General features: G+C 47.0%; 1 protein-coding gene across 2 annotated transcripts in view; it reads right to left on the bottom strand.

Moving 5' to 3' along the window:
• Positions 1–27,458, bottom strand: part of MAP4K5 (mitogen-activated protein kinase kinase kinase kinase 5) — a 132,850-nt gene that overhangs the window by 74,776 nt on the left and 30,616 nt on the right. For both annotated transcript variants that reach the window (XM_063118248.1, XM_063118250.1), the window contains exon 3: positions 9,164–9,221. In XM_063118248.1, coding sequence (XP_062974318.1) covers positions 9,164–9,221 — 58 coding nt within the window. The remainder of the gene's footprint in view (positions 1–9,163; positions 9,222–27,458) is intronic.

Here is a 27,458-nt window from a genome sequence, read left to right as displayed (position 1 = left end):
CCTTCAAGAGGCAACTGGACAACCCTCTGTCAGGGATGCTTTAGGGTGGATTCCTGCACTGAGCAGGGGGTTGGACTCGATGGCCTTGTAGGCCCCTTCCAACTCTGCGATTCTATGATTCTATGTGGCTACAGATTACCTCCAGTACTAGAGCAGCGTGCCTCCATTGGGCAGGCATTGGGAACAACAGGAGGGAGGGGGCAGGGCAAGAGACAGCTGGTGGGGGGCAGTGATGGAAGCGGGCCTCTGGCTGCGTTGATGCTCTTCTCACGAAGTCATGGGGAAACACTCTGCTTGAGGCCCTGGAGAGCTGCTGTTAGACGGAGTAGACGAAATGGGGCTGGACGGGCAAATGCTCAGACTGGCCTAGGTGCCCCTCCCCACGTTCTCGGATTAGAAGAGGCTGGGGGATTATGGAAATTGTAGTCTTAACACATCTGGAGGGCACCAGGTTGGGGGCCGGGGGAAGGGTCCCTCAAATTCTGTGCACGGGGGACGTCGAAGCACTTTCAGACCAAATTCTGTTTCATAGAATCATAGAATAGCAGAATTGGAAGGGGCCTACAAGGCCATCCAGTCCAACCCCCTGCTCAATGCAGGAATCCACCCAGCTGCCTCTTGAAGGCCTCTAGTGTGGGAGAGCCCACCACCTCCCTAGGGAACTGGTTCCATTGTCACACTGCTCTAACAGTCAGGAAGTTTTTCCTGATGTCCAGCTGGAATCTGGCTTCCTTTAACTTGAGCCCTTTATTCCGTGTCCTACACTCTGGGAGGATCGAGAAAAGATCCTGGCCCTCCTCTGTGTGACAACCTTTTAAGTATTTCATAGAATCATAGAACAGCAGAGTTGGAAGGGGCCTCTAAGGCCATTGAGTCCAACCCCCTTCTCAAGGCAGGAATCCACCCTAAAGCATCCCCGACAGATGTTTGTCCAGCTGCCTCTTGAAGGCCTCTAGGGTGGGAGAGCGGGGGGGCACATTCCAGCGGAGGGCAGTGGGTTAGAAACAGCAGCCTCTTTCAGCTTAAATCTCTTACTTCCAGTGACTTTTAGAAAGGGGTGAAAAACTGCAAAAGCTGGGGAACCATCAGGGCAAAGGGCCGTAGCCATCCGAGGAACCTGGAGGGCCACGTTGGGACCCCGAGTGGGCTGAATCTGGCCCACGGGCCTGAGGTTCAACACCTCTGCTGTATGCCAGGGGACCCCAGGCAGGTAGTGCGGCCTGCCCGGCCACGGCCTTGCCGCCATCCCTGGCCGTGTTCAGGACGGGAGACGCAAGGCCCCTTCCACCCAGTTGGCTCCCTTGTGTCCGCCTTAGCAGCTACAGGAAGCCCAGCTCCCCCGACTTCTGTCTCCCACCAATTAGAAGCGCCTTCTGAAGCAAAATACCAGGACAAGATCAACAGTCAACAAGCGTGGAAAGGGAAAATTGAAAACAGCTTTTGAGCCGGTGCCAGGGCAGAGCCTGAAACGCTTGGACTGGGTTGCGGCCACTAACCTCCCCACACCCCCGCATAAAAAAGGGACAAAATGGGGGGGGGGGGGCGTGCGCGAAGCAGCAGCGACAACCCAGCAAGCAAAAAGCCACTCAGATCATGGCCTTGCAACAAGCAAATCAATCGATCGGGAGAGGGATCACTTCCAATCTGCATCTTTTGAGCACAACAACATCTGCACGTCACTCTGAGGCAGGCAGCGGATGGCAAACTCCTGTCAGAGCGCGCGCGCACAGCGTCTTCGTGCACAATGGCCCTATTCAAAATCCGGTGGCTCTCAAATCCAAAACAACAACAAGAAAAAACCCTCAGCCAAACCCTGCAAACTGAATTGGAAATTTTGCCTCTTTGCTTCTGAACTTTTGACAGTATCTTCTGCCATGTGTGTGTGTGTGTTTTAAACAATGAGGGCTAGCCTCCTGTGTTTATGTTTTTGTCCTGTTTCCAATTAATTCCAAAGTGAACGTGGGAGCTTTAAACATTTTCATGCTGGGTCAGCCCAAAAAGTTCATCAAGCTGTTAGCCAGCTAAGCAACCCCTGGAATTACGGAGGCAAGCTAGCCAACACTCTAACCCAGTGGTTCCCAAAGTGGGCGGTACTGCCCCCTTGGGGGCGGTGGGATTGCATAGGGGGGCATTAAGAGGCAAGGGGGCAGCAGGGGGGCATTAAGAGGCAAAGGGGCAGCAGGGGGGCGCTCGAGGTGGTCTTTTCCGAGAAGCGCCTCTCCAGAAGGTCTTAACACCCAAGGACATTTTTATGGCAGAAGGTAGTTTGGTCCCAAGCCATATAGGGGAAGAATCCACACATGTATTAATACCGTTTAAGAAGAGTCCTTTTAACAGTTAATTGAAATGTTTCAAAAGCACCAAAACGCTAATGAAGAGACATACCCTGCGTGGTGTGCCCCGTCATGCCGGCTGCAAAACAGAGGCATCCGCTCCCTTTTCCCTCCCTCCCTCAGCAAGCCTGAGGATTTTGAATAAATATTCAGTTTTATTGTTATTATCTTCCTTAGTGGGTCGTTGAAAACCGCTATTCTGAATAATGATTTTTATAGTGTAGGGTAGGGGGCACTGGGTATGAGTTTGTGGAACCAAGGGGGCGGTGACCTGAAAAAGTTTGGGAAGCACTGCTCTAACCACTAATAATAATAATAAATAACAATATATTTATTTTTTACCCGCCTCTCCCTTTGGATCAAGGCGGGGAACAACATTAGTACGGGAATCAATACATCTTAAAAATTCTTGATTTTACATTGATCTGGATAGGCCTGCCGGAAAAGGCTAGTCTTCAAAGCTGCCTTAAAATCACAGAGGGAGTTAATATTACGAATCTCCTCCGGCAGGCCGTTCCATAATCCAGGAGTGACAGAAGAAAAGGTCCTCTGGGAAACTGATGTCAGCCTAGTCTTGGCTGACTGAAGTAAGTTCTCCCCAGAGGACCTGAGTGTGCGAGGCAGACTGTATGGGAGAAGGCAATCCCGCAGGTAGCCTGGACCCAAACCATGTAGGGCTTTAAAGGTAGTGACCAACACTTTGTACTTTTCCCGGAAACTAATTGGCAGCCAGTGGAGTGATTTTAATGTTGGGGTAATATGCTCACCCCTAGATGTACTGGTGACCAACCTGGCTGCCCTATTTTGAACTAGTTGACGTTTCCGAACTAGGTACAAGGGTAGCCCTATGTAGAGCGCATTGCAGAAGTCAAGCCTTGAGGTTAGCAGCGCGTGCACAACCGTCTTTAGGTCTTCTGACTCTGAAGGGGCGCAGCTGGCGTATCGGCCGAAGCTGATAGTAGGCACTCCTGGCCGTCACATTTATCTGGGCTGTCATTCGGAGCGACGGATCCAGAAGCACCCCCAAACTGGGAACACAGTCTTTCACGGGGAGTGTAGCCCCATCCAGAACTGGCTGACACACCTCCAAACCTAGGTCAGAGCCCTTGACAGCAAGCACCTCTGTTTTGTCTGGATTCAGCTTCAATTTGTTTTTCCTCATTCAGCCCATTACCGCCTCCAAGCATTCATTCAGAGGAGACACACAGAGACTACACCACACTGGCTCTCTTTTGTTGGATTCTTTTATCAAGGCACAGTGCAAAAATTCCCCGTAGCCTTAATTTCAGATCAGCATTAACAATTGTCAATCTCGGTATTCAAATCCAACACCCTTATGGCCCGGGGGCCCAGCTTAACTAAGTAGAAAACGCAAACGTCTCTGCCCAAGTCTTTATGAACTGAATATCCGCCAACACCCAGATAATTGAAGACACATGTAAAAGGGATTTAGAGCACTACCGGTTGCATTACACACACGCACAAAACCAGATCCTTGGACCTGCTCTGTTTGGCCTCTTCTGATTTTTAAAATACTAATAAAAGTATTACTGTTGTCGTCGTCAAGAATGCACAACGGTGACTCTAATCACATGTTGGGAACTGAGCATAAATATCTATCAGTAAAATATACTTTAGATCAGCCTTCCTCAACCTGGGGCGCTCCAGATGTGTAGGACTACAACTCCCAGAATGCCCCAGCCAGCTCTGCTGGCTGGGGCATTCTGGGAGATGCAGTCCAACACATCTGAAGCGCCCCAGGTTGAGGAAGGCTGCTTTAGATCAATATTTTTTTTATTTAGAATGAAAGAATTAGCTATGCTGGGAATCTCACAGGGGATTGAAGCTGGCACTTTCTGCATGCAAAGTGGGTGAGGCTCCATCCGCTCCCCTATTCACCCCACTTCCTTCCTCCCTCTGTTGTTACTCCTGTTGTCTATATGGGGCTGCAAGCCCCCTTTGGGGTAGGGAACCCTCTAATCCTGCCTATGGAGCTCTGTAAGATTCTGTCTACGTTGATGCCGCTGTATAAAGCAATAACGCTCTGGAGGTGGAGATGTGCTTGCATGCCCGTGCTTTCTAAAATCTGGGGTGCCGGGGAAGCGAGGCTGTTCAGGTCTGTTCAGAAGAAGCCACAAGCCCTGGAAACGGAAGTTCTGAATCCCACGTGTGAAAGCAGAAGAGAGCCCTGCAGCTGTGCGCTAGTGCAGATAAGGCCCTCTGACCGCATGCAAAAAGCTTCCATCTCACTCTAGCCTGCCTTCCTAAATCATCCCCGCAGCAAAGCTCCGCAGCTGAGATACCAGCCCCCTTCAGCACAAGACTGAGCGCCCCCCTCGGCTCAGATTCAGGCTGGGAAATCGTAAATAGCAGCCACAGCTCCAGAACGGAACAGAAGCTACAGGCAACCCTCAAACGCCAGACGGAACAGGGAGTTTAGCAGAGCGGGGACTGGGAACAGCTTTTATTTCATCTTTTCATTATCACGGAAACATCACAAAGACATTCCTGCTGTAAAAACAGAATCCAGCTAAGAGACTGGGAATGTCCAAGCAGGAGTGAAGAAATTCAGTGGATGGGCAGGGCTAAGAACGCCAGAAGAGCCGTGCTGGATCCAACCAAAGGCCACCGAATCCAGAATTCTGTTCACACATGCAGGACATGAGTGGAAGTGGAACAGCACCCTCCCACCCATGTTCCCCAGCAACTGGTGCACATAGGCATACTGCCTCTGCCTAGAGCCATCAGGACTAGTCGCCAGTGATAGCCTCCTCTAGGAATTTGATCAATCACCTTTTAAAGCCATATAAGTTGGTAGCCGTTGCCAGATATTGTGGAAGTGAATGCTGTAGTGTGGCATAGTGGCTAAAGTGTTGGACTTGGAGTTGGGAGATCCGGGTTCTAGTCCCCACTCAGCCATGGAAACCCACTGGGTGACTTTGGGCCCAGCCTACCTCGCAGGGTTGCTGTTGTGAAGATAAAAATGGAGAGGATTGTGTGTGCCACCTTGGGTTCCTTGGAGGAAAAAAGGTGGGATATAAATGCAATACTAAATAATTATGTTTAATCTCCCACCAATCAGCTTCATCGGATAATTCCGGGTTCTAGTATTATGAAAGAGGGAGAAAAATGCCTCCCTATCCATTTTCTCCACACCATGCATAACATGCGTAAGCTTCCTCATAGGTTTCTACACTTTTTCCAACTGTACAATATCTTTTTTGGGTGCTGCAACCGGAAGTGCACACCTTACTCCAAGTATGGTTGCACCATAGTTTTGCATAAGGGCGGTATGATCTTGGCAGCTCTAAAATACAAATGAGAAGGATCTTGGAATTGTTGTAGATCACAAGCTGAATATGAGCCAAAAGTGTGATATGCCTGCAAGAAAGGCAAATGCTATTTTGGGCTGCATTAATAGAAGTAGAGCTTCCAAATCACGGGAGGTACTGGTTCCTCTCTATTCGGCCCTGGTTAGGCCTCATCTAGAGTATTGCGTCCAGTTCTGGGCTCCACAATTCAAGAAGGACGCAGACAAGCTGGAGCGGGTTCAGAGGAGGGCAACCAGGATGATCAGGGGTCTGGAAACAAAGCCCTGTGAGGAGAGACTGAAAGAACTGGGCCTGTTTAGCCTGGAGAAGAGAAGACTGAGGGGAGACATGAGAGCACTCTTCAAATACTTGCAAGGTTGTCACACAGAGGAGGGCCAGGATCTCTTCTCGATCCTCCCAGAGTGCAGGATACGGAATAACGGGCTCAAGTTAAAGGAAGCCAGATTGCAGCTGGACATCAGGAAAAACGTCCTGACTGTTAGAGCAGTACAACAATGGAATCAGTTGCCTGGTGAGGTTGTGGGCTCTCTCCCACACTAGAGGCCTTCAAGAGGCAGCTGGACAGCCATCTGTCAGGGATGCTGTAGGGTGGATTCCTGCACTGAGCAGGGGGTTGGACTCGATGGCCTTGTAGGTCCCTTCCCACTCTGCTATTCTATGATTCTATGATTTTCAATTCCTTTCCTAATGATGCCTAACATGGAATTTGCCTCCTTTACAGCACTGGGTCAGCATTTTCAGTGAACCGTCTGCCACAACCCCCAGCCTTTAAGGTCACACGTACTTTTGTTCCCGACATGGCGCACCCCAGCGCCCCTCACTTAGTTCTGAGAGCTTCTCGGCTCAACCTCTTTCATGACTCCATCAGCTCCCTGGGACTGCAAATTCGGCCGGAGTCTAGCAAGGCCCTTCGGCATGCTTTTAAGGATGATTTCGCAGCAAATGTTTACAACGGCACTGTTATGCCCAGGCAGGCCCTATTCATCTCTGATTGCTTTGAATGGTGCACTGCTTCATTGTACAGCGCGAGCAAAACCTTGGAGGTAGAGTTAAAGGTTTAACAAGGTAGAAAGAAGCCGAAGAAGCAAGGCGAGAGCATCGGGGACGGCATCTCGGATGACGACATCACCTGGAACAGCAGAGAGGCAGCACTCCAGGGGCACTTCCACACGTCGTACTCAGGGCGCTTCCATCCGCCCCCAGTGCACCCCGAAAACGATCGTGTAACTTGCCTGTAAAAGAGACGAGGAAGAAGCGTCCTTGCCGGCGCCGCCACCCAACTCCCTCCTCGCCGGCCGGCCGGCTCGGAGAGCTCGGCAGAAGAAGGCGAGGTGGAGAGCGGAGCCTGTAAAAGAGACGCTTCTTCCTCGTCTCTTTTACAGGCAAGTTACACGATTGTTTTCGGGGTGCACTGGGGCCGCATGGAAGCGGCCTCAGTACAACGTGTGGAAGTGCCCCAACAGGGTCTTTAAAAATATCCCCCAAAGGTGTTGATTAACAGGTTGGCTGGTGTGGAAGGAACCATTTTCATTGGGCAAAGGTGTTTGTATGGAAAGACTGTAGGGGAAAAAATACCTCTATGGGGAATAGCAAACACATCAGTTAGCAAATTACCTTCAGGAGTAATCACTGTCTTACAAAGACTGGAAGCTGCCTTAGACGGATGGGGCAGAAGGTAGATCTCCAGATGTTTTGGACTTCAGCTCCCAGGATTCCTGGCTGTTGGCCATGCTGGTCGGGGCTTCTGGGAGTTGAAGTCCAAAACATTCGGAGATCTACCTTCTGCACCATCCTGGGTTACACCACTGGTCCATCTAACACAGACCTGCCTCCTCAGACTAGCAGCAGCCTGAAATTGCCCACCCCTGTTCCAGCTGGTCACTGTAAGACCTTGGCAATGTCATGAACTGCTGCTTGAATCTGCCTGTTTTTCTCCACCCTCCTCGTTCCCTTTTTCCTTCGTGCTGTGTCTTTTGGATGTTAAGTATGACAGCAGGAATCGGTCTTTGTCTTCTCTGTTTCTATTACACTCTGGAACCCTTTTCAGCTCTAAATGTTTATTTATTTAAACCACCCAAGAACTGAACTTCTCTGGGTGAGGTACTAATCAAAAATATAAAATACAAAGTAACATCATACAACGATAATAAAATAAGACAAACACAGCACATGATAAAACCAAAGATTATAACAAAGAAGAGGGATAAAACAGTGCAAAGATCTAAAAGCATGATGGCCACCAATTTGGATGGCTTTAAGAGGGGGTTGGATAAATTCCTGGAGGCAACGGCTAGCCATGGCTACTAGCCCTTGATGGTTGTGTGCTATCTCCAGTAATCGAGGCAGTGAGCCTGTGCGCACCAGTTGCTGGGGAACATGGGTGGGAGGGTGCTGTTGCACCATATCCTGCTTGTTCATCCCTGGCCGATGGCTGGTCGGCCCCTGTGCGAACAGAGTGCTGGACTAGATGGACCCTTGGTCTGATCCAGCATCAGGGCTCTTCTTATGTTCTTATCCCATAATCAATTTTTTCTTCATTTTTTTCAATTTTTCAGAAAAAACTAAAAAAGGCTTTGGAAAAAAACAGGGGTGGGGACCATTACCCCCTGGATTTTTCCGTAACTTCACATCACAGAATCATAGAATAGCAGAGTGGGAAGGGGCCTACAAGGCCATCGAGTCCAACCCCCTGCTCCAATGCAGGAATCCACCCTAAAGCATCCCTGACAAATGGCTGTCCAGCAGCCTCTTGAAGGCCTCTAGTGTGGGAGAGCCCACAACCTCCCTAGGTCACTGGTTCCATTGTCGTACTGCTCTAACAGTCAGGAAGTTTTTCCTGATGTCCAGCTGGAATCTGGCCTCCTTTAACTTGAGCCCATTATTCCGTGTCCTGCACTCTGGGAGGATCGAGAAGAGATCCTGGCCCTCCTCTGTGTGACAACCTTTTAAGTATTTGAAGAGTGCTATCATGTCTCCCCTCAATCTTCTCTTCTCCAGGCTAAACAGGCCCAGTTCTTTCAGTCTCTCTTCATAGGGCTTTGTTTCCAGAGCCCTGATCATCCTGGTTGCCCTCCTCTGAACACGCTCCAGTTTGTCTGCGTCCTTCTTGAATTGTGGAGCCCAGAACTGGACGCAATACTCTAGATGAGGCCTAACAAGGGCCAAGTAGAGAGGAGCCAGTAATCTCTAGGTCTAGCTACCTGCTCAGCTGCGGGGCTTTGAATGGCACTATCTCTCAGCCTAACGCATCTCGCAAAGAGCGTCACAATGCCCAGAACGCCGGAACTAGGAAGGGAGAGGCAGCCCTGAAACTTCTGTAAGACTTCTGACCAGTCACTGCCTATCATCATCTTGTCCTACCTCACAAGGTTGTTGTGGGGATAAAACGCGGGTAAAGGGGAAACAGTTCTGGACTCTTTGGGAATAAGCGTGCGATGGGCAGGTTGTTAAGGGAACAAATCTATTGCAAGCATGTATAAAAGGCAGATAAGTGCTCACCTGGTTCTAGCTTGATAATTTTTACTGCAGCCAGCTCCCCGGTATGCACATTTCTGGCCTAGAAAAACAAAATGACAAAGGACATAAGCAAACTGGATGGGAATGTTCAGCAATGTGTCAAACAAAGGATCGCATGAACATCATGTATCAGAACGCCCAGCGTCCTGAAGCATTCCTGCAAAACAGCAATGCAGAAACGGCTGCCAGCAATCCAAAGTGAATTTTGAGGCAGTCGCCTGGATCACAATTAAAGCCGAGGGAAACGTGTACGTATAGCTACTTAGTCATTTAATTGCAAAAGCCTTTTCACCACAAACAATAATGGAAGTAAAATTAATAACGCAATTCCTTCTGCCGTGCTGATCCAGCTGTACCAGCCATGCCAGGTGGGCGAAGAGGGGTGCTAAATAATAATAATAATAATAATAATAATATATTTATTTATTTATTTATTTATTACCCGCCTCTCCCTTTGGATCGAGGCAGGGAACAACATTAGTGCAGGAATCAACACATCTTTTAAAAATTCTTGATTTTACATTAATCTGGGTAGGCCTGCCGGAAAAGGCTAGTCTTTAAAGCTGCCTTAAAATCACAGAGGGAGTTAATATTATGAATCTCCTCCAGCAGGCCGTTCCATAATCCAGGGGCGACAGAAGAAACGGTCCTCTGGGAAACTGATGTCAGCCTAGTTTTAGCTGACTGAAGTACGTTCTCCCCAGAGGACCTGAGTGTGCGGGACGGACTGTAATCGGCAGCCAGTGGAGTGATTTTAATGTTGGGGTTATATAGTCACCCCTAGATGTACTGGTGACCAACCTGGCTGCCATATTTTGAACTAGTTGACATTTCCGAACTAGGTACAATGGTAGCCCTATGTAGAGTGCATTGCAGAAGTCAAGCTTTGAGGTTAGCAGTGCGTGCACAACTGTCTTTAGGTCTTCTGAATTTAGGAAAGGGCGCAGCTGGCGTATCAGCTGAAGACGATAGTAGACACTCCTGGCCCTCGCGTTTATCTGGCTGTCATTCGGAGCGACGGATCCAGGAGCACCCCCAAACTGCGAACACAGTCTTTCAGGGGGAGGGTAGCCCCATCCAGAACCGGTTGACACACCTCCAAACCTAGGTCAGAGCCCTTGACAGCAAGCACCTCTGTTTTGTCTGGATTCAGCTTCAGTTTGTTTTTCCTCATCCAGCCCATTACCACCTCCAAGCATTCATTCAGAGGAGACACACCATCCTTAGCTGACGCTGTTGTCGAAGGCATAGAGAAATATATTTGGGTGTCATCAGCATACTGATAGCACCCCGCCCCATGCCTTCGGATGATCTCTGCCAGTGGTTTCATGTAGATGTTAAACAGCATTGAGGATTAGGTGCTAGGTTGCAGGCAGGCAATACGGGGGCATGGGCACATTCCCCCGTCACCAAAACCTTTGGCAACCAAGTCACAACTACTCAGAACAGAGCCTTACAACATGATGTCTCCCAAGCAGGGGGCTGCTCAAACGGCTTCCATGCGGTGGATGGCCAGTGCGGCAGCTGCGATGTGCAGGTACGTTATGCTCTTGTGGAGCAGGACACAATTAAGACAAACCTGTTCTACATAACATCTTAATGTTAAAACCACTGGAATAAAGAACAAGTGAGACATTCAACGTATCTGAAATTAACTTCACTCATTAGACAAATCCATGGAGGAGAAGGATATCAATGGCTACTATCTATATGCTACTTCCAATATCAGATGCAGTACGCCTATGTGCACCAGTTGCCGGGGATCATGCGCACAAGGATGCTGTTGCACTCATGTCCTACCTCTGGGCTTCTTGCAGGCGGCTGGTTGTCCACTGCGTGAACAGGAAGCTAAACTATTCAGGCCTTGGGTTTGATACCGCGTTCAGATTCAAGCCATGGTTAAACGGAGATTCCAGCAAGTGTTAACCGAGGCTCTGATGTAATAGTTAACCTGGTGGGTTAACAGTTAGCCCGCGGCAGGGGTGGAGCACGTGCAACAAAGCACGCGATTCTCCTGCCCGCTCCCAACCTAGAGGGAAATGCCATTAAATGCGAGAAGTTTGGGCTGTCACTCTAACGGCTCTAATCCAGACGTTGTTTTAAACGTTCTAATTGAGAAAGCCAAATCATTCCCATCTCTCCGTTCTCCGAGGCTAAAACAACGCGCAAGCCCGCCGCACGACACAAGCATAGATCCCACCAGGAGCACGCGGCTCGACACGTGGAGCAGTAACTGCACATTTACTATAAAGCCAGAGTCAGCTCTTTCACTGTGCAGAGCTTTGAAGACAAGAGCGCTGATGGGGACATCGTTTTCGGTGTACGGATGGTTCTGCGTCCCGGCGTTTAAAGTAATCTCCCCATTGGAAGTGCTATTGCAAACACTTCCGAAAGAGCTTACACCCTTGGTGGGTTTTATCACCACTCTCGCTGCAGCGCTAGTGTTGAAACATCACTGCAGAAGCAGCTTTTCCCACCTTCTGGCTCTTTCGCCGGCCCTTCTCCACATTCCAGCCTGGCCTTCTGGGTCTCCCCCCGCCCCCCCCACCCCCGACAACACCCCCCAATCCCGCGCTGCCTCCCTGACAGCTCAACGGGGTGAAAGGACCATGAGGGTCACCCTAAAAACCAGGAAGACAGCTGCTTCCTTCCCTGCCTGCAGGAAGTACATAACATCTGTGCCAAAGCAGGGTACATTCAGTTCTCTGCAAGTGATAAAGCCAATTTCTTTCCCCCGCTGCCTTTTCAAAAATAAAAACACGAGCATAAAAAAGCTCAAAAGAAAAGAAAGGGACTGACTGCGAGGAAGCTGAGCTACAGAAATGGATAATTTGTAGAGCTGCAGGCTTTGCTTGGTCGAATAAGCTATTTCCCCATTGACTCATCTGCCTCTAATGCAGCCTTCCTCAACCTGGGGACTACAACTCCCATAATCCCCCAGCCAGTGTACCCATTTGGGGAAGGCTGAATTAGGCTCAGCAGGATCTCTATCGAGTTTGCTTAATTCTGTTAGCCGCAAGGAGGGGCAAAGCCCTGGTGCACCAACCCCAGGCCTGGGGCTACTGACATTCCTGAGGATTTGCCTTCTTCTTCTTCTTCTTCTTCTTCTTCTTCTTCTTCTTCTTCTTCTTCATAACAACAACAACAACAACAATAATAATAATAATAATAATAATAATAATAATAATATCCTGCCTTTTTCCCAGTACTGGGATTCAAGGCAGTTTACAAGATTAAAACATGTACAATTAAAACATATAAATATAAATTACAAAAGTTAAAATAGAATAAAACATACATTAAAATTAAAAACATGTTTAAAAAACTTTGACGATTAAAAGAGGAAGGGGGAATCCAATAGAATCATAGAACCCGCTCGTGCTCTTCGCTCCTCTGATGCCATGTTTCTCACCTGCCCAAGGGTCTCTACTTCCCTTGCTCGGCTTCGTCCATTTTCTTCCGCTGCCCCTTACGCCTGGAACGCTCTTCCAGAACATTTGAGAACTACAAGTTCAATCGCAGCTTTTAAAGCTCAGCTAAAAACTTTTCTTTTTCCTAAAGCTTTTAAAACTTGATTTTGTTCTGACTTTATACTGCTAGTTTTACCCTACCCTGTGCCTGTTTGGTGCATTCTCTTCCCCTCCTTATTGTTTTATTATGATTTTATTAGAATGTAAGCCTATGCGGCAGGGTCTTGCTATTTACTGTTTTACTCTGTACAGCACCATGTACATTGATGGTGCTATATAAATAAATAATAATAATCATAGAATAGCAGAGTTGGAAGGGGCCTACAAGACCATCGAGTCCAATCCCCTGCTCAATGCAGGAATCCACCCAAAAGCATCCCTGACAGATGGTTGTCCAGCTGCCTCTTGAATGCCTCTAGTGTGGGAGAGCCCACAACCTCCCTAGGTCACTGGTTCCATTGTCGTACTGCTCTAACAGTCAGGAAGTTTTTCCTGATGTCCAGCCGGAATCTGGCTTCCTTTAACTTGAGCCCATTATTCCGTGTCCTGCACTCTGGGAGGATAGTACATTAACACAGGTCCAGTGTAGTTCCAAAAGCCGCTGAAACAGAAAAGTTTTTGCCTGCCTCCAAAACTGTAGCACAGAGGGAGCCAGCCTAGCCTCACTGGGAAGGGAGTTCCAGAGTCTTGTAGCAGCCACCGAGAAGGCCCTCTCCCGCGTTCCCAGGTGCACCTGTGATGTTCGTGAGACTGAGAAAAGGGCTTCTCCTGAAGATCTTAAAACACAGGCAGCCTTGTAAGGGAGCATACGATCTTTCAGATAACCTGGACCTGAACCGTATAGGGCATTATAGGTCATAACCAGCACTTTGAATTGCGCCTGGAAACAGACTGGAAGCCAGTGGAGCAGTTTTGACAGGGGAGTTGTGTGCTCCTTGTAACCAGCCACGGTCAACAATCTGACTGCAGCTCTTTGAACCAGCTGAAGTTTCCGAACAGTCCTCAAAGGCAGCCCCACGTAGAGGGTGTTAAAGTATTCCAAATGGGATGTAACTAAGGCATGTGTCACCGTGGCCAAGTCCGACATCTCAAGGAACGGGCGCAGCTGGGCGCACTAGCTTTAACTGTGCAAATGCACTCCTGGCCACCGCCGAAACCTGGGCATCCAGGCTCAGAGCTGAGTCCAGAAGTACACCAAAGCTGCGAACTTGTGTCTTCAGGGGGAATGTAACCCCACCCAGCACAAGCTGAATCCCTATTCCCTGATCTGCCTTTCGACTGACCAAGAGCACCTCTGTCTTGTCAGGATTAAGCTTCGATTTGTTTGCCCTCATCCAGCCCATGACTGCCGACAGACACTGGTTTAGCACCGAAACGGCTTCCTTGGAATCGGGTGGAAAGGAGTAGTAGAGTCGGGTGTCATCAGCGTACTGGTGTCTTTTAAACCTAAGAATTTTAATATGTTGTGATTGTTATTTCAATGTTGTATTGGTTTTATATGCTCTTTTAACTAGTTTTATGTATTATATTGTATTTAATGTTGTTCCTCGCCTTGATCCAGAGGGAGAGACGGGTAATAAATAAAGTGCAGGACACAGAATAACGGGCTCAAGTTAAAGGAAGCCAGATTCCAGCTGGACAGCAGGAAAAAACATCCTGACTGTTAGAGCAGTACGACAACGGAATCAGTTCCCTAGGGAGGTTGTGGGCTCTCCCACACTAGAGGCCTTCAAGAGGCAGCTGGACAACCATCTGTCAGGGATGCTTTAGGGTGGATTCCTGCATTGAGCAGGGGGTTGGACTTGATGGCCTTGTAGGTCCCTTCCAACTCTGCTATTCTATGATTCTATGAAATATTATTATTATTATATTATTATACCTTCATGTTCATCTTCACAGTTATATTGACTGAACACAAAAGGTCAGATTCTCAAAAAGCTGAATTCTATGAATGATCCAAATTCTACATTTGAGCAGTGTGAACATTGGTGTGCAAAAAAAATAAATAAACAAAATACATCATATATGCCATTTGTATGCCACCCCATAACATAAAAAGTTCTCTGGGAGGCTTACAAAAAGAAACGCAAAAACCAATTCAAAACAACTATTTAGACTATAAAAACTTACAGCAACCCTAGAATGAAGACACAGATGATAAAACTGAGGGGCCCGGACTCCATGCACTGTTTAAAACAGTTAAGATGAACTACAGAAGCCTTCGCTTGGCACTGAAAATACCACACGTGAAGAAGCTGTTCCATAAAGGGTGAACATGGCTACACCCACGCTGCAGACTTTCCCCGTCAGAAAGGGGAGGCCGGCGGTAGAGGGGGTGCAAGTGGCAGACGCAACCCTGCCATTCCTGCACACTTCTAATCCTCTAAGGTGTGAACAGAGATAGTTGGCACACCTCCTTCTGTTTTCAGAATTGTCCTTTCCCTGGCAGAGATTCTAGTTTCGCTGGCAATGTTCAGACTCCAATCAACTCAGTGGCAAAGAGCACCTTTTATCAGCTTAGGTTGATATACCAGCTGCGCCCTTATCTGGACAGAGATAGCCTAGCTACAGTTATCCATGCTCTGATAACCTCTCATTTGGATTACTGCAATGCGTTATACGTGGGGCTGCCTTTGAAAATGGTCCGGAAACTTCAACTGGTACAAAACAGGCAGCACGTTTACTAACAGGGACTGGCCGGTGAGATCACATCAAGCCAGTCCTTCTACAACTTCATTGGCTGCCAGTCTAGGTCTGGGCTCAATTCAATGGGCTGGTACTAACATTCAAAGCCGTACACGGCTTGGAGCCAGGTTATTTGAAGGAACATATGTACCTGCCCGGACCCTAAGGTCATCCTCAGGGGTCCTTCTCCGCGAGCCCCTGCCAAAGGAAGTGAGGCAGGTGGATACCAGGAGGAGGGCCTTCTCTGCTGTGGCACCCCAGCTGTGGAATGAGCTCCCTAAGGAGGTTCGCTTGGCACCTACATTATATGCTTTTAGATGCCAGGTGAAGACCTTTTTATTCTCCTAGCATTTTAACAGTCTATAAATAAATTTTAACTTGGTGTTTTAAATTTGTAATTTTGCATTGCTGCTGTTTTATCTGGTTGAGCTTTTATATTGTATTTTATATTATGGTTTTTACTGTTGTTTTATAGTTTAAATGTTTTTAATTTTTGTGAACCGCCCAGAGAGCTCCGGCTATTGGGTGGTATAGAAATGTAATAATAAATAAATAAATAAAAAAAATCAACAAAATCCAAGCCAAGTTCCTCTGTCGCTCGCACATCTCCAGAATTTCTTACAGGACCATGAAGGCCCTTGTCACGACGGCAAGCAGCTGTTCCGGCACCAGCCTTGCGAGGTAGCTTGCTGACAATGCACCATCTGCTTCAAGAGCTCTCTCTTCCAAGCTACCACCCACTCCCTAGTTAACCCAAGTCAGACGATGAGTGGGTCTCCTTCCGACTTCCAGAGTGTTTACTTGGGAGCAGGAAGACAGCCAGCTATGCTCCTGTCTCCGTTGGCCAAGCACTTAGCCCAAGAGCCCATCCATCCTTCCTGCCCTTCTCTGCCTCCCAGGCTTATTCAATCAAGCAGCCTTCCTTAACCTCATGATTTCCCAGGTGTTTGGGACTATAGCTCCCAGCATTCCTGACCATTGGTCATGCTGGCTGGAGCAGATGGGAGTTGAAGTCCAAAATGCCAGGATGGGAAAGTGCAATTCAATATAACCCAAACAGTTTAGGCATCAGGGGGAGGGCAACAAAACAGCCCTTGAAAGTGTAATTAGGAATCCAGACTAATCCGATATTCCAATTAAAGTTTATTAAAGAAAATGTTAGAACAGGATAGTGAAGGGAAACAGCAAATCTGTGTGATACAAGGAAAGCAAAACTGATACCAGAGTATCAGTCCACCTACATATATTATTATTATTATTATTATTATTATTATTTATTTAATGTACCATCAATGTACATGGTGCTGTACAGATTACACAGTAAATAGCAAGACCCTGCCGCATAGGCTTACAATCTAATAAAGTTGTAGTAAACAATAAGGAGGGAAAGAGAATGCAAACAGGCACAGGGAAGTGTAAACAGGCACCGGGTAGGGTGAGGCTAACAGTATAGAGTCAGAACAAACTCAACATTTAAAAGCTATAGGGAAAAGAAAAGTTTTTAGCTGAGTTTTAAAAGCTGTGATTGAGTTGGTAGTTCCAACTATATACCAACTGGGTTCGCAGCAAGGGAAGCAGCTATCGTGATGGGTTGCCCACCCTGCCATTTGCATTATTCCATGCACTGCAGTGTGGGTTGGCATTTTGCCTGAATGCACCACAGGGGCGGGGTGTGTGTGTGTCATTTATTACATTTATATCTTGCATTTTTCCTTCCAAGGAACCCAAGGCGGTGTACATAATACTCCTCCTCTCCATGCTATCCTCACAACAACAACCTTGTGAGGTGGGCTGGGCTATATTCCCTTACTCACTGGGTGTTTGACCCCACACATCTTTAAAATGAAGACGAAGCTGGCTCTAGTTGCCGGAGGGGGGAGGGAGTGGGGGGGGCATTTGCCCAACCCAACCGTCTTTTGTAGCATTCAGACCCCTTTTATTTTTTAAAGCGGCCGGAGGCAACTGTGGATTCTATGCACTTTACCCAGCTGGAGCTTGGGGAGAGAAAGCGGTGGCAGGCTCCATTATCATAACCGGTGTTTGGGCTTCTCAGAAAACACTGCCTAAACAGAGACTTTATAGACTCCATCCATTAAGAGGAATCTCTCTCTCTCTTTCTCTCTCTCCCTCTCTCTGAACTGGTTGTTCATGCTCCTTTTCATGGAAAGAATAAAGTGACCTCGTGGAGGGGGGGACGCACAGAAACCCTGTGCTCCTACACTTCCCCCCATTAGCTATAAATGTAGCTTTCAATATTTTGATGGTGCGTGGGATGGGGGGCGGGGGAGATAGATCTACTAGATGAAGATGCATGAGCCTCACTTATTGGGGGGTGAGTCAAAATAGTTAGAAGTATTTTCTCGAAAGACAGAAAGATGAAAATAAGGACACCGGAAGCTGACTTAGACTGAGTCAGTCTAAGTCAGTACAGCCTACACTGACTGGCAGCATCGCTCCAGGGTTTTAGGCAGGGTTCTTTATTAGACAGTTAGCCTCCAGTGTGGCGTAGTGGCTAAAGTGTTGGACTGGGAGTTGGGAGATCCGGGTTCTAGTCCCCATTCAGCCACGGAAACCCACTGGGTGACTTTGGGCCAGTCACAGACTCTCCGCCCAACCTACTGGAGGAGGGCTAACATTGTCCCTATCTTCAAAAAGGAGGAACCTGGGAACTACAGACCAGTCAGTCTGACATCCATCCCTGGGAAAATTCTGGAGCAGATTATAAAGAAGTCAATCTGTAAACACCTTGAAATCAATGCGGTGATCACTAGAAGCCAACATGGATTTGTCAAGAACAAGTCCTGTCAGACTAATTTGATCTCATTTTTTGATAAGGTAACCTCCCTTGTGGACCGTGGGAATGCTGTGGACGTCATATATCTTGAATTCAGCAAAGCTTTTGACAAAGTACCCCATGACATTCTGATTAACAAACTAGCTAAAAGTGGGCTAGATGGAACAACTATTAGGTGGATTCACAGTTGGCTACAGAATCGGACTCAAAGAGTACTTATCAATGGAACCTTCTCAAACTGGGGAGAGGCAACGAGCGGGGTACCGCAGGGCTCAGGGCTCTTCAACATTTTTATTAATGATTTGGACGAGGAGGTGCAGGGAACGCTTATCAAATTTGCAGATGACACAAAATTGGGTGGGATAGCTAATACCCTGGAAGACAGAAACAAACTTCAAAGTGATCTTGATAGGCTGGAGTGCTGGGCTGAAAACAACAGAATGAAATTTAAGAGGGATAAATGCCAAGTTCTACATTTAGGAAATAGAAACCAAAGGCACAGTTACAAGATGGGGGATACTTGGCTCAGCAATACTACAAACGAGAAGGATCTTGGAATTGTTGTAGATTGCAAGCTGAATATGAGCCAACAGTTTCATATGGCTGCAAGAAAGGCAAATGTTATTTTGGGCTGCATTAATAGAAGTATAGCTTCCAAATCACGGGAGGTACTGGTTCCTCTCTATTCGGCCCGGGTTAGGCCTCATCTAGAGTATTGCGTCCAGTTCTGGGCTCCACAATTCAAGAAGGATGCAGACAAGCTGGAGCGGGTTCAGAGGAGGGCAACCAGGATGATCAGGGCTCTGGAAACAAAGCCCTATGAAGAGAGACTGAAAGAACTGGGCATGTTTAGCCTGGAGAAGAGAAGATGGAGGGGAGACATGAGAGCACTCTCCAAATACTTAAAAGGTTGTCACACAGAGGAGGGCCAGGATCTCTTCTCGATCCACCCAGAGTGCAGGACACGGAATAATGGGTTCAAGTTAAAGGAAGCCAGATTCCGGCTGGACATCAGGAAAAACTTCCTGACTGTTAGAGCAATACGACAATGGAACCAGTTCCCTAGGGAGGTTGTGGGCTCTCCCACCCTAGAGGCCTTCAAGAGGCAGCTGGACAACCGTCTGTCAGGGATGCTTTAGGGTGGATTCCTGCATTGAGCAGGGGGTTGGACTCGATAGCCTTGTAGGCCCCTTCCAACTCTGCTATTCTATGATTCTATGCTACCTCACAGGGTTGTTGTTGTGAGGATAAAATGGAGAGGAGGAGGATTAAGTACGCTATCTTGGGTTCCTTGGAGAAAAAAGGCAGGATATAAATGCAATAAATAAATTAAATAAATAAATAAAAGCCGGGGATTGAACCTGGGACCTTCTGCATGCAAAGAGGAGGTTCAAACGCCAACCTCCAACTCACCACGTAGTCTATCACTAACACCACTGACTCAGACCACTAAGGGAAGTCTGAGGACAAGCCATTTTCCATTGAAACTAGGGACCCCTCCCTCCCCCTCGGCTGCAAAGGCGATTACACTCACAAGACAAGAGACTACTAAATGTTTAAGTGTTCTTGAAAAGCCTTCTGTATCCTCAAAGGGCCAAAATATTCTCCCATATGGAGGCTGGAGCAATCCGCCCCACTCATCGATCTTAAAGCTCTAAAACAAAGCTGCTGAACCGGTTTCAGACCTAGGGCCACATACCTCTCAGGCACGGCCGGGGGGGGGGGGGGGGGCTGCATCCCAGTGGTGGGTGGGACCAGAGGTGAAAGGGAGGGGTATATTGCAGCTTAAAGCTCTTAAGAACATAAGAAGTCCATGCTGGATCAGACCGAGGGTCCAGCACGCTGTTCACACAGGGGCCAACCAGGGACCCACAAGCAGCACATGAGTGCAACAGCACCCTCCCACCCATGTTCCCCCGCAACTGGTGCATGTAGGCTTACTGCCTCGGATACTGGAGGTAGCACAAAGCCATTAGGACTAGTAGCCATCGATAGCCTTCTCTTCCAGGAATTTATGTAACCCTCTTTTAAAAAGCCGTGCAAGTTGGTGGCCATCACCACATCTTGTAGCAGCGAATTCCATAGCTTAATGAATCCCATAGTTTAACTATCTGCTATGTGGAGAAGGACTTCCTTTGATCTGTCCTGAATCTCCCACCAATCAGCTTCATGGGATTGCCAGGAATGAAGACTTAGGAGAGGTATTTCAACCGTCTAGAATGGGAGAAAAACTGTGCAAAAGCCAGGAAACCAACAAATGATCAATTGTGGGGAGGGAAGGGGGCTGGATTTGGTTCATGGTCCTACCATTGGAACACAGGAAGCTGGTGTAGGGTTCTTGGTCCATCTAGCCCAGTACTGTCTACACTGACTGGCAAGGTTTCAGGGTTACAGGCAGGGTCCTTCCCTAGCCCTTTCCTGGAGATACCAGGGATCGAATGTGGGGCTTTCTGCACATAAAGCAGGAGCTCCACGACTAATCTACAGCCATTCTCCAAGCAGCCTGAGGTTCAAACGCCTGCTCTAGAATGAGGAGAGGAAGCAAGGCCTCAATGGAACCACAATACCTGACGGAACGCCTCTCCCAACATGAACCTACCCGTACACTACGCTCAACATCTAAGGTCCTCCTCCAGGTGCCTACTCCAAGGGAAGCTTGGAGGATGGCAACAAGGGAGAGGGCCTTCTCAGTGGTGGCCCCCCCAATTATGGAATGATCTCTCTGATGAGAGATCATTGTTATCTTTTTGGCACCAGGTCGAGACTTTTCCCTTCTCCCAGGCATTTAACAACATATCGTGAGTTTTTTCTTAACTGAACCCAGAATAGTTGTTTTAAATGGATATTGTCTGCTTTTATGCTTTTTATGGCTTTAAGTTTTGTATATTTGTTTTTAATGTTCCCTGTTTTTAGTCTTTGTTAACCACCCTGAGAGCTTCAGCTATGGGGTGGTATATAAATGTAATAAATAAATAATGGATGAGAAGCACATTTGGTTGTCACAAGGTCAAGGACTGATGACCACATGGGCTTCTGGAGTCATCCCCTCAAGAGATAGGTTTGCACGTGGATCTTGCCTATCCAGAACACAAATTAATAACATATGTATGGAGTCTATTCATAGAACCATAGAATAGTAGAGTTGGAAGGGGCCTACAAAGCCATCGAGTCCCTGCTCAACGCAGGAATCCACCCTAAAGCATCCCTGACAGATGGTGGTCCAGCTGCCTCTTGAAGGCCTCTAGGGTGGGAGAGCCCACCACCTCCCTAGGTCACTGGTTCCATTGTCGTACTGCTCTAACAGTCAGGAAGGAACAGTCATCCCTTCTGTTGCTTACAAGTGAAACTGTGCACAACGTGTGTATGTTCTTAACCACAACATGATTAAAATTTGGTACGGCTACCAGGAAACATAACGTTGCTTTTGGGGCACCAGAATAGCTCATGGGCTACTAGCTGGTTGTCCCCAATGTGTGGTCAAGAAGCAGTTTTATGGGGAATGCGATTTTAACATTGGGGGGGGGGAATGGGGTCACATCATTGTCTCTGCAACTGGTAAAGATTGCCATCCAGAAACATGTTTATGGTGGTATAGGGAAACAGAACTAAATTCTTGAACTTCTGTCAGAGTCATACTCTCCCCAAACAGGTTTGTCTTCTTGAGCTTAGGAGAGCAAACAAGAAGAAAACCAAAACTATGAGACTTTCAGGGTGGTGCAAATTCCAGCAGAAGATTTTTTTTCTTTTTTTAAGCCTCATATCCTGCCCTTCAGCCTAAGAAAGGGCTCTCCAGAGGGCTCATAAAACAGGAAAAACTGACATAAGAATACCAACTGAGAAGAATGACAGAACTCATTTAAATCAATCGCAAAACCTGAAAAAGTCATTTTAATATGTACTAAGCAGTACAAAAAACCCAGAACACAGCAAATTTAGTCCCAAAGCTTAGCAAAATTGAACTAAGCCAGCCACATAGGAAGAGGCTTAGGAACAGAACACGCTCTGCTTCTAGGGACGATCAACAATTGATTTGGCCATTTCAAACTCCAGAGGAATAATGCCAGCTAGACTGGATTCATGTCTAGACTAGGTACCTCTCTCCCCTCCAAAAGGATTCCTTTCCACATTTATTTCCAAACGCTGTTTCTTGCACATTAATGGAAGGGCACAGAAGCACTGGAAACAGCAGGAGTCCAGTGCATCTAAGTGCATAACTACCCTGGCCAATGCACCAGTTCTGTCTATTTTGACTGTTAGTGGCTTTTCAGGATTTCAGACAGAGAGGGGGCCCTTTCTCATCACCCGTTACCCGATTTTCTCAATGGAGCCGCCAAGAATTGAAACTGGGGCCTTCTTACATACAAAGCATGTGTTCTATCACTGTGCAGAAATGAGTTTTACCAACTTGCAGAATGCAGGCTTTCAATATGTTTTACAGTTGCCTTTGCCAATGTGCAATTCCAACATTTGCTAGAAAACCAGCCAAAATCAGCACAACACGTTAGGCCAGAGAAAGAGAAAGGAAAAGAGACACACACAGAGAGAGAACACTTCCTAGACCGAACTGGGAATTGGGTCAGGATGTCAAAATAGCAAAATTGCATAAATATCAACTGTCTCCAGGCAGGACCCTTTGCAGTGATAGAAAGTCTGCAGAAATCAGGAAGGTAAAGTGGATGTCGGTGTTGGAAGTGAGGACACACACAACTCCCATCTCAGGTTGGGAACCTCACCTTTTCAGTCCTGGATAACTAAGCCTAGTAACCTGCCCCAAACTATGGGCAGGAACCACAGGTGATGTTTCTGATTCTCCAAGCCAGATTCAGATCGTTACTTCCCTTTAGCACAAACCATAGACTGCCATTAACATTGGAACTAGCAAATCTGCAGCTTGTACTTGCCCTGCAAAGCAGAATTCCCAGCCATGGTTTGATCCTGGTTTCCAATTCTGCTTTCTGGGGGAAGAAGCAAGCCAAGTTATCTGAAAGGTTTTAAGATCTTCAGCAGAGGTACATTAGATAGGGATGCAATCATAGGGATGCTCCATGGGCGATCCCAGGCTCTAGAACTCCCTGCTGAGAGGTGCTAGGTCCTGCTGTTCTTCAGTTACCTAGGGAGGTTGTGGTCTCTCCCACACTAGAGGCCTTCAAGAGGCAGCTGGACAACCATCTGTCAGGGATGCTTTAGGGTGGATTCCTGCATTGAGCAGGGGGTTGGACTGGATGCCCTTGTAGGCCCCTTCCAACTCTGCTTTTCTATGATTCATCTGGCAGGTAAAGACAGTTTCATTCAAGCAGGCTTGTGGCATGTCAGCTGAGGATTGGGGACTTATTTTGATGTTACTTTTTAATTTGCTTTAGGGTGGATTCCTGCATTGAGCAGGGGGTTGGACTGGATGGCCTTGTACGCCCCTTCCAACTCTGCTTTTCTATGATTTTATGATTCTATGATTCATCTGGCAGGTAAAGACAGTTTCATTCAAGCAGGCTTGTGGAATGTTAGCTGAGGCTTGGGGACTTATTTTGATGTTACTTTTTAATTTGTTTTATGATTGTTACAGTTATGACCTTATCTTGAATTTTGGCTTTTACTGTTGCCAAAGCAACAACAGGGAGGCACTCCGGTCAGGAAAAGAAAAACAACCAACCACCAGTGCGTATTTACTGTGTGCTTTGTCAATCCGCAAAACACACAGTGAATCTGAGCATGCAGGGGGAGGAGGAAGAGAAGTCTACGGTCCCTGGGGACAATTTTGGAGGATTGGGAGTGGCTGTATATGAGCCAGCCAACTCCTATGCGTGTTCAGGTCCCAGAGAACGTCCTCAGGCTAAGGAGGAAACAGGGATTTGCAATGTCAGCTCCTGTTACTGGCAGGCTGCAGAAGGCCTGCATTCAAAGCAGAAGGCCTACATCGAATTGACATTCAAAGCCCTAAATGGTCTGGGGCCAGGTTATTTGAAGGAACGCCTCCTCCCATATGTACCTGCATGGACCTTAAGATCATCCACAGGGGCCCTTCTCCGTGAGCCCCTGCAAAAGGAAGTGAGGCAGGTGGCTACTAGGAGCAGGGCTTTCTCCGCTGTGGCACCCCGGCTGTGGAACGAGCTCCCCAGACAGGTCCGCCTGGTGCCTACACTGTACTCTTTTCGTCGCCAGCTGAAGACCTTTTTATTCTCTCAGCATTTTAACACTTAATTTTAACTTAAATTTAAATTGTACTGTTCTAACTCTGTATTTTAATCTTATATCAATTTTTGCTGCGTGGTTTTATCCTGGTTGTGCTTTTTATACTGTATTTTGTATTTGTGTTTTTAAACTGTTGTTTGTTTTATTATGTTTTTAATTTTTGTGAAGCGCCCAGAGAGCGTCGACTATTGGGCGGTATAAAAATGTAATAAATAAATAAATAAATAAAAGGCCTTTCTTCTGCCTTTGCCTGGCAACAGAGCAAAACCTTCTGCCTGGTGTGCTCAAAGCTCCAGCAACCAATTGCAGCATCTCTGGGTGGAAGGAACATCCATGATTTCAGTCTCTGGATATGGCTGCCCCCCACATCCCAGCCTTGCCCAGAGAGCCTGGCAATGACAGCGGTTGCTTTTCCTACAACCCCTTCTATTCCGAGTCCTTCAAACTCATCATCTGCACTATACACGTATCCATGTATGGGAAGGGCCACGTCCGGTGGGTATCGCACACACTTTGCACAAAGCAAGTCCCAGGTTCAATCTCCAGCACATCCAGGTAGGAAAGAACCCTGGAGAGATGTTGCCAGTCAGTGTAAACAGTAATGAGTTAGATGGACCAAGGGCCAGACTCAGTATAAGGCAGCTTCCTAGGTTCCGAATTCCCAGAGCGGTGGCCATGTTCAGTCTGCTTGGAGGACCTTTTTTGTTGTTTATTCGTTCAGTCGCTTTCGACTCTTCGTGACTTCATGGACCAGCCCATGCCAGAGCTTTCTGTCGGCTGTCGCCACCCCCAGCTTCCCCAAGGTCGAATTCGTCACCTCCAGAATATCATCCATCCATCTTGCCCTTGGTCGGCCCCTCTTCCTTTTGCCTTCCACTTTCCCTAGCATCAGCCTCTTCTCCAGGGTGTCCTGTCTTCTCATTATGTGGCCAAAGTACTTCAGTTTTGCCTTTAATACCATTCCCTCAAGTGAGCAGTCTGGCTTTATTTCCTGGAGTATGGACTGGTTTGATCTTCTTGCAGTCCAAGGCACTCTCAGCATTTCCCCCCAACACCACAGTTCAAAAGCAACGCTCTTCCTTCGCTCAGCTTTCCTTATGGTCCAGCCATAGGTTACTACGGGGACTACCATTGCTTTAACTATGCGGACCTTTGTTGTCAGTGTGGTGTGTGGCGTTACACCCCACAAGTCAATTCCAAATGTATGTCTGCAGTTTGTAAGTCTGTGGTGAGTTTAGAATGTTGGCCTGAGTGGGGGGAGTTAGAATGTCTTGGGAGGGGAGAGGAGTGATATATAAGGGAAGGACGGAGGGGATGGAGAGTTCTTTTCAGAGGTTCTTTTGGAGAGAACCTTTTCCGGGAGACTTGTTAGGGACTCTTAGAGTCTGTAGTGCTCTCTGTGTTTATGGTACTTAAGTTCTGGGAAATTTGAGGGTCAGTGTAGAGAGTGGTGTCTTTAGGGTGTGGTGTGCACGTAGTGGAAGTATATTAATCAATACTGAGAATAAAGAAAGTTCAAGAGTGATTGTGTGAAAAAAAGGAAAGCGCGAATGTGAATGAGTGACCGGATTGTATGAAAGGTTTCAAAAAGGTTTTTAAATGTTGTTATTTGAAACAAAGCTTATGAACTTTTAAAAATAAATTTTGATTGTTTTGTTTTTAAAACTACCACAAAAATCCCACGTGTCTGTTTGGCATTTATCATCTTAAGTTTACACATATAACACCCACTCTGACAATCATTCACCTAAGCAGATATAACTCACAGCGCATTATTATATATATTAAAATCCATTCTCCATTTTAAACCCCTTTCTCCACATAGTTTGGAGGAAGGGGGGTTTTATCCCTTGCCTCAGGCGTATCAAGTGGTGGTGCTTGGCTTGAGCAGGGAGCAGCCTCGGCCGGGTCTGGTGTTCAGAGCCTGTGTCGCCCCATAAGAAGTGGTGGCAGACGTGAGGTCTGGTGTTCAGAGCCTGTGTCGTGGCATGGTGTCTCTGCTCTTAACTATTTTATCGAGATTTGTCATTGCTCTCCTCCCAAGAAGTAAACGTCTTCTGATTTCCTGGCTGCAGTCAGCGTCTGCAGTAATCTTTGCGCCCAAAAATAAACAAATTTATTCTGACGTGAGCTTCCACAGACACTGTCCACTAAACCATATATGCATGACGCATTAACCTCAAATTGGTAGATTTATATACACATGCTGGGGGTGAGGATATAAACTGTATAGTCACAGGGAACTGAAATGCAGAAAGGACAGACAGTGGTAATTATGTTAATGGCTGCCATTCACAAAATGCTGTTGGACATCATTGCAATGGTGAGGTGATTAATATATTTAAAAGCATTTAACAACATATGCTGAGTTTGTTTGTTTTTAACGGACCACAGAATAGCTGTTTTTGTAAGGATACTGTGTTTTTATGCTTTTTTGCTTTTAAACTTTGTATATTTGTTTTAATGTTTACTGTTTTTAATTTTTGTAAACCGCCCAGAGAGCTTCGGCTATGGGGCAGTATATAAATGCAATAAATAAATGTAATGTGATTAAAAAAACCCACCCCTTTTCAAACTACAGGAAACAGAAGTAGAATCTCTTGATGAATTCTACTTCGCCAATTTCACATCAATATCTGTCTTTGAAATTCTTCTGTTCAAGAATGGCCACCTTAAGGTCATTGACAGAACGTCTGGGGTGGGTGAGGGAGTGTGGCTGAAATGTTCCCCCACTGGTTTCTGGACATCACCATTCCTGGTGTCAGGTTAGGGTTCCTTCTGGATCTCAATCAGCAGGACTGGAACAGATTTGTTGCACACCATCCAGACAGCTATTTGAGGGCTACCTAACATGATATCGCGCTGGTTTTGCTAGTCATGTTGATACTGAATCAAAACTGTTTAAAAATTAATTTTGTCCTGTTATTGGATTGGATCAAGTATCTTAAGTGACTTTCAAGTTTTGCTAATTGCTCAGAGGTCTTGATTAGCAGGCGGGATGAAAACGTCACCAACGAAATAGTAAGTAATTAAAAAGGAAAACCACAGCTGTCATATCATAAAAGAACACATCTCAAGGTTCCCAAACACAGCCTGTTCCTGGGTTGTTGTCTTTACGTAAGAACTGGACCAGTTGAAGGTT

This window comes from Elgaria multicarinata, chromosome 2 (genome assembly GCF_023053635.1).
Source record: "Elgaria multicarinata webbii isolate HBS135686 ecotype San Diego chromosome 2, rElgMul1.1.pri, whole genome shotgun sequence".
Classification (NCBI taxonomy): domain Eukaryota; kingdom Metazoa; phylum Chordata; class Lepidosauria; order Squamata; family Anguidae; genus Elgaria; species Elgaria multicarinata.
This window is presented reverse-complemented; position numbering and strand designations above follow the sequence as displayed.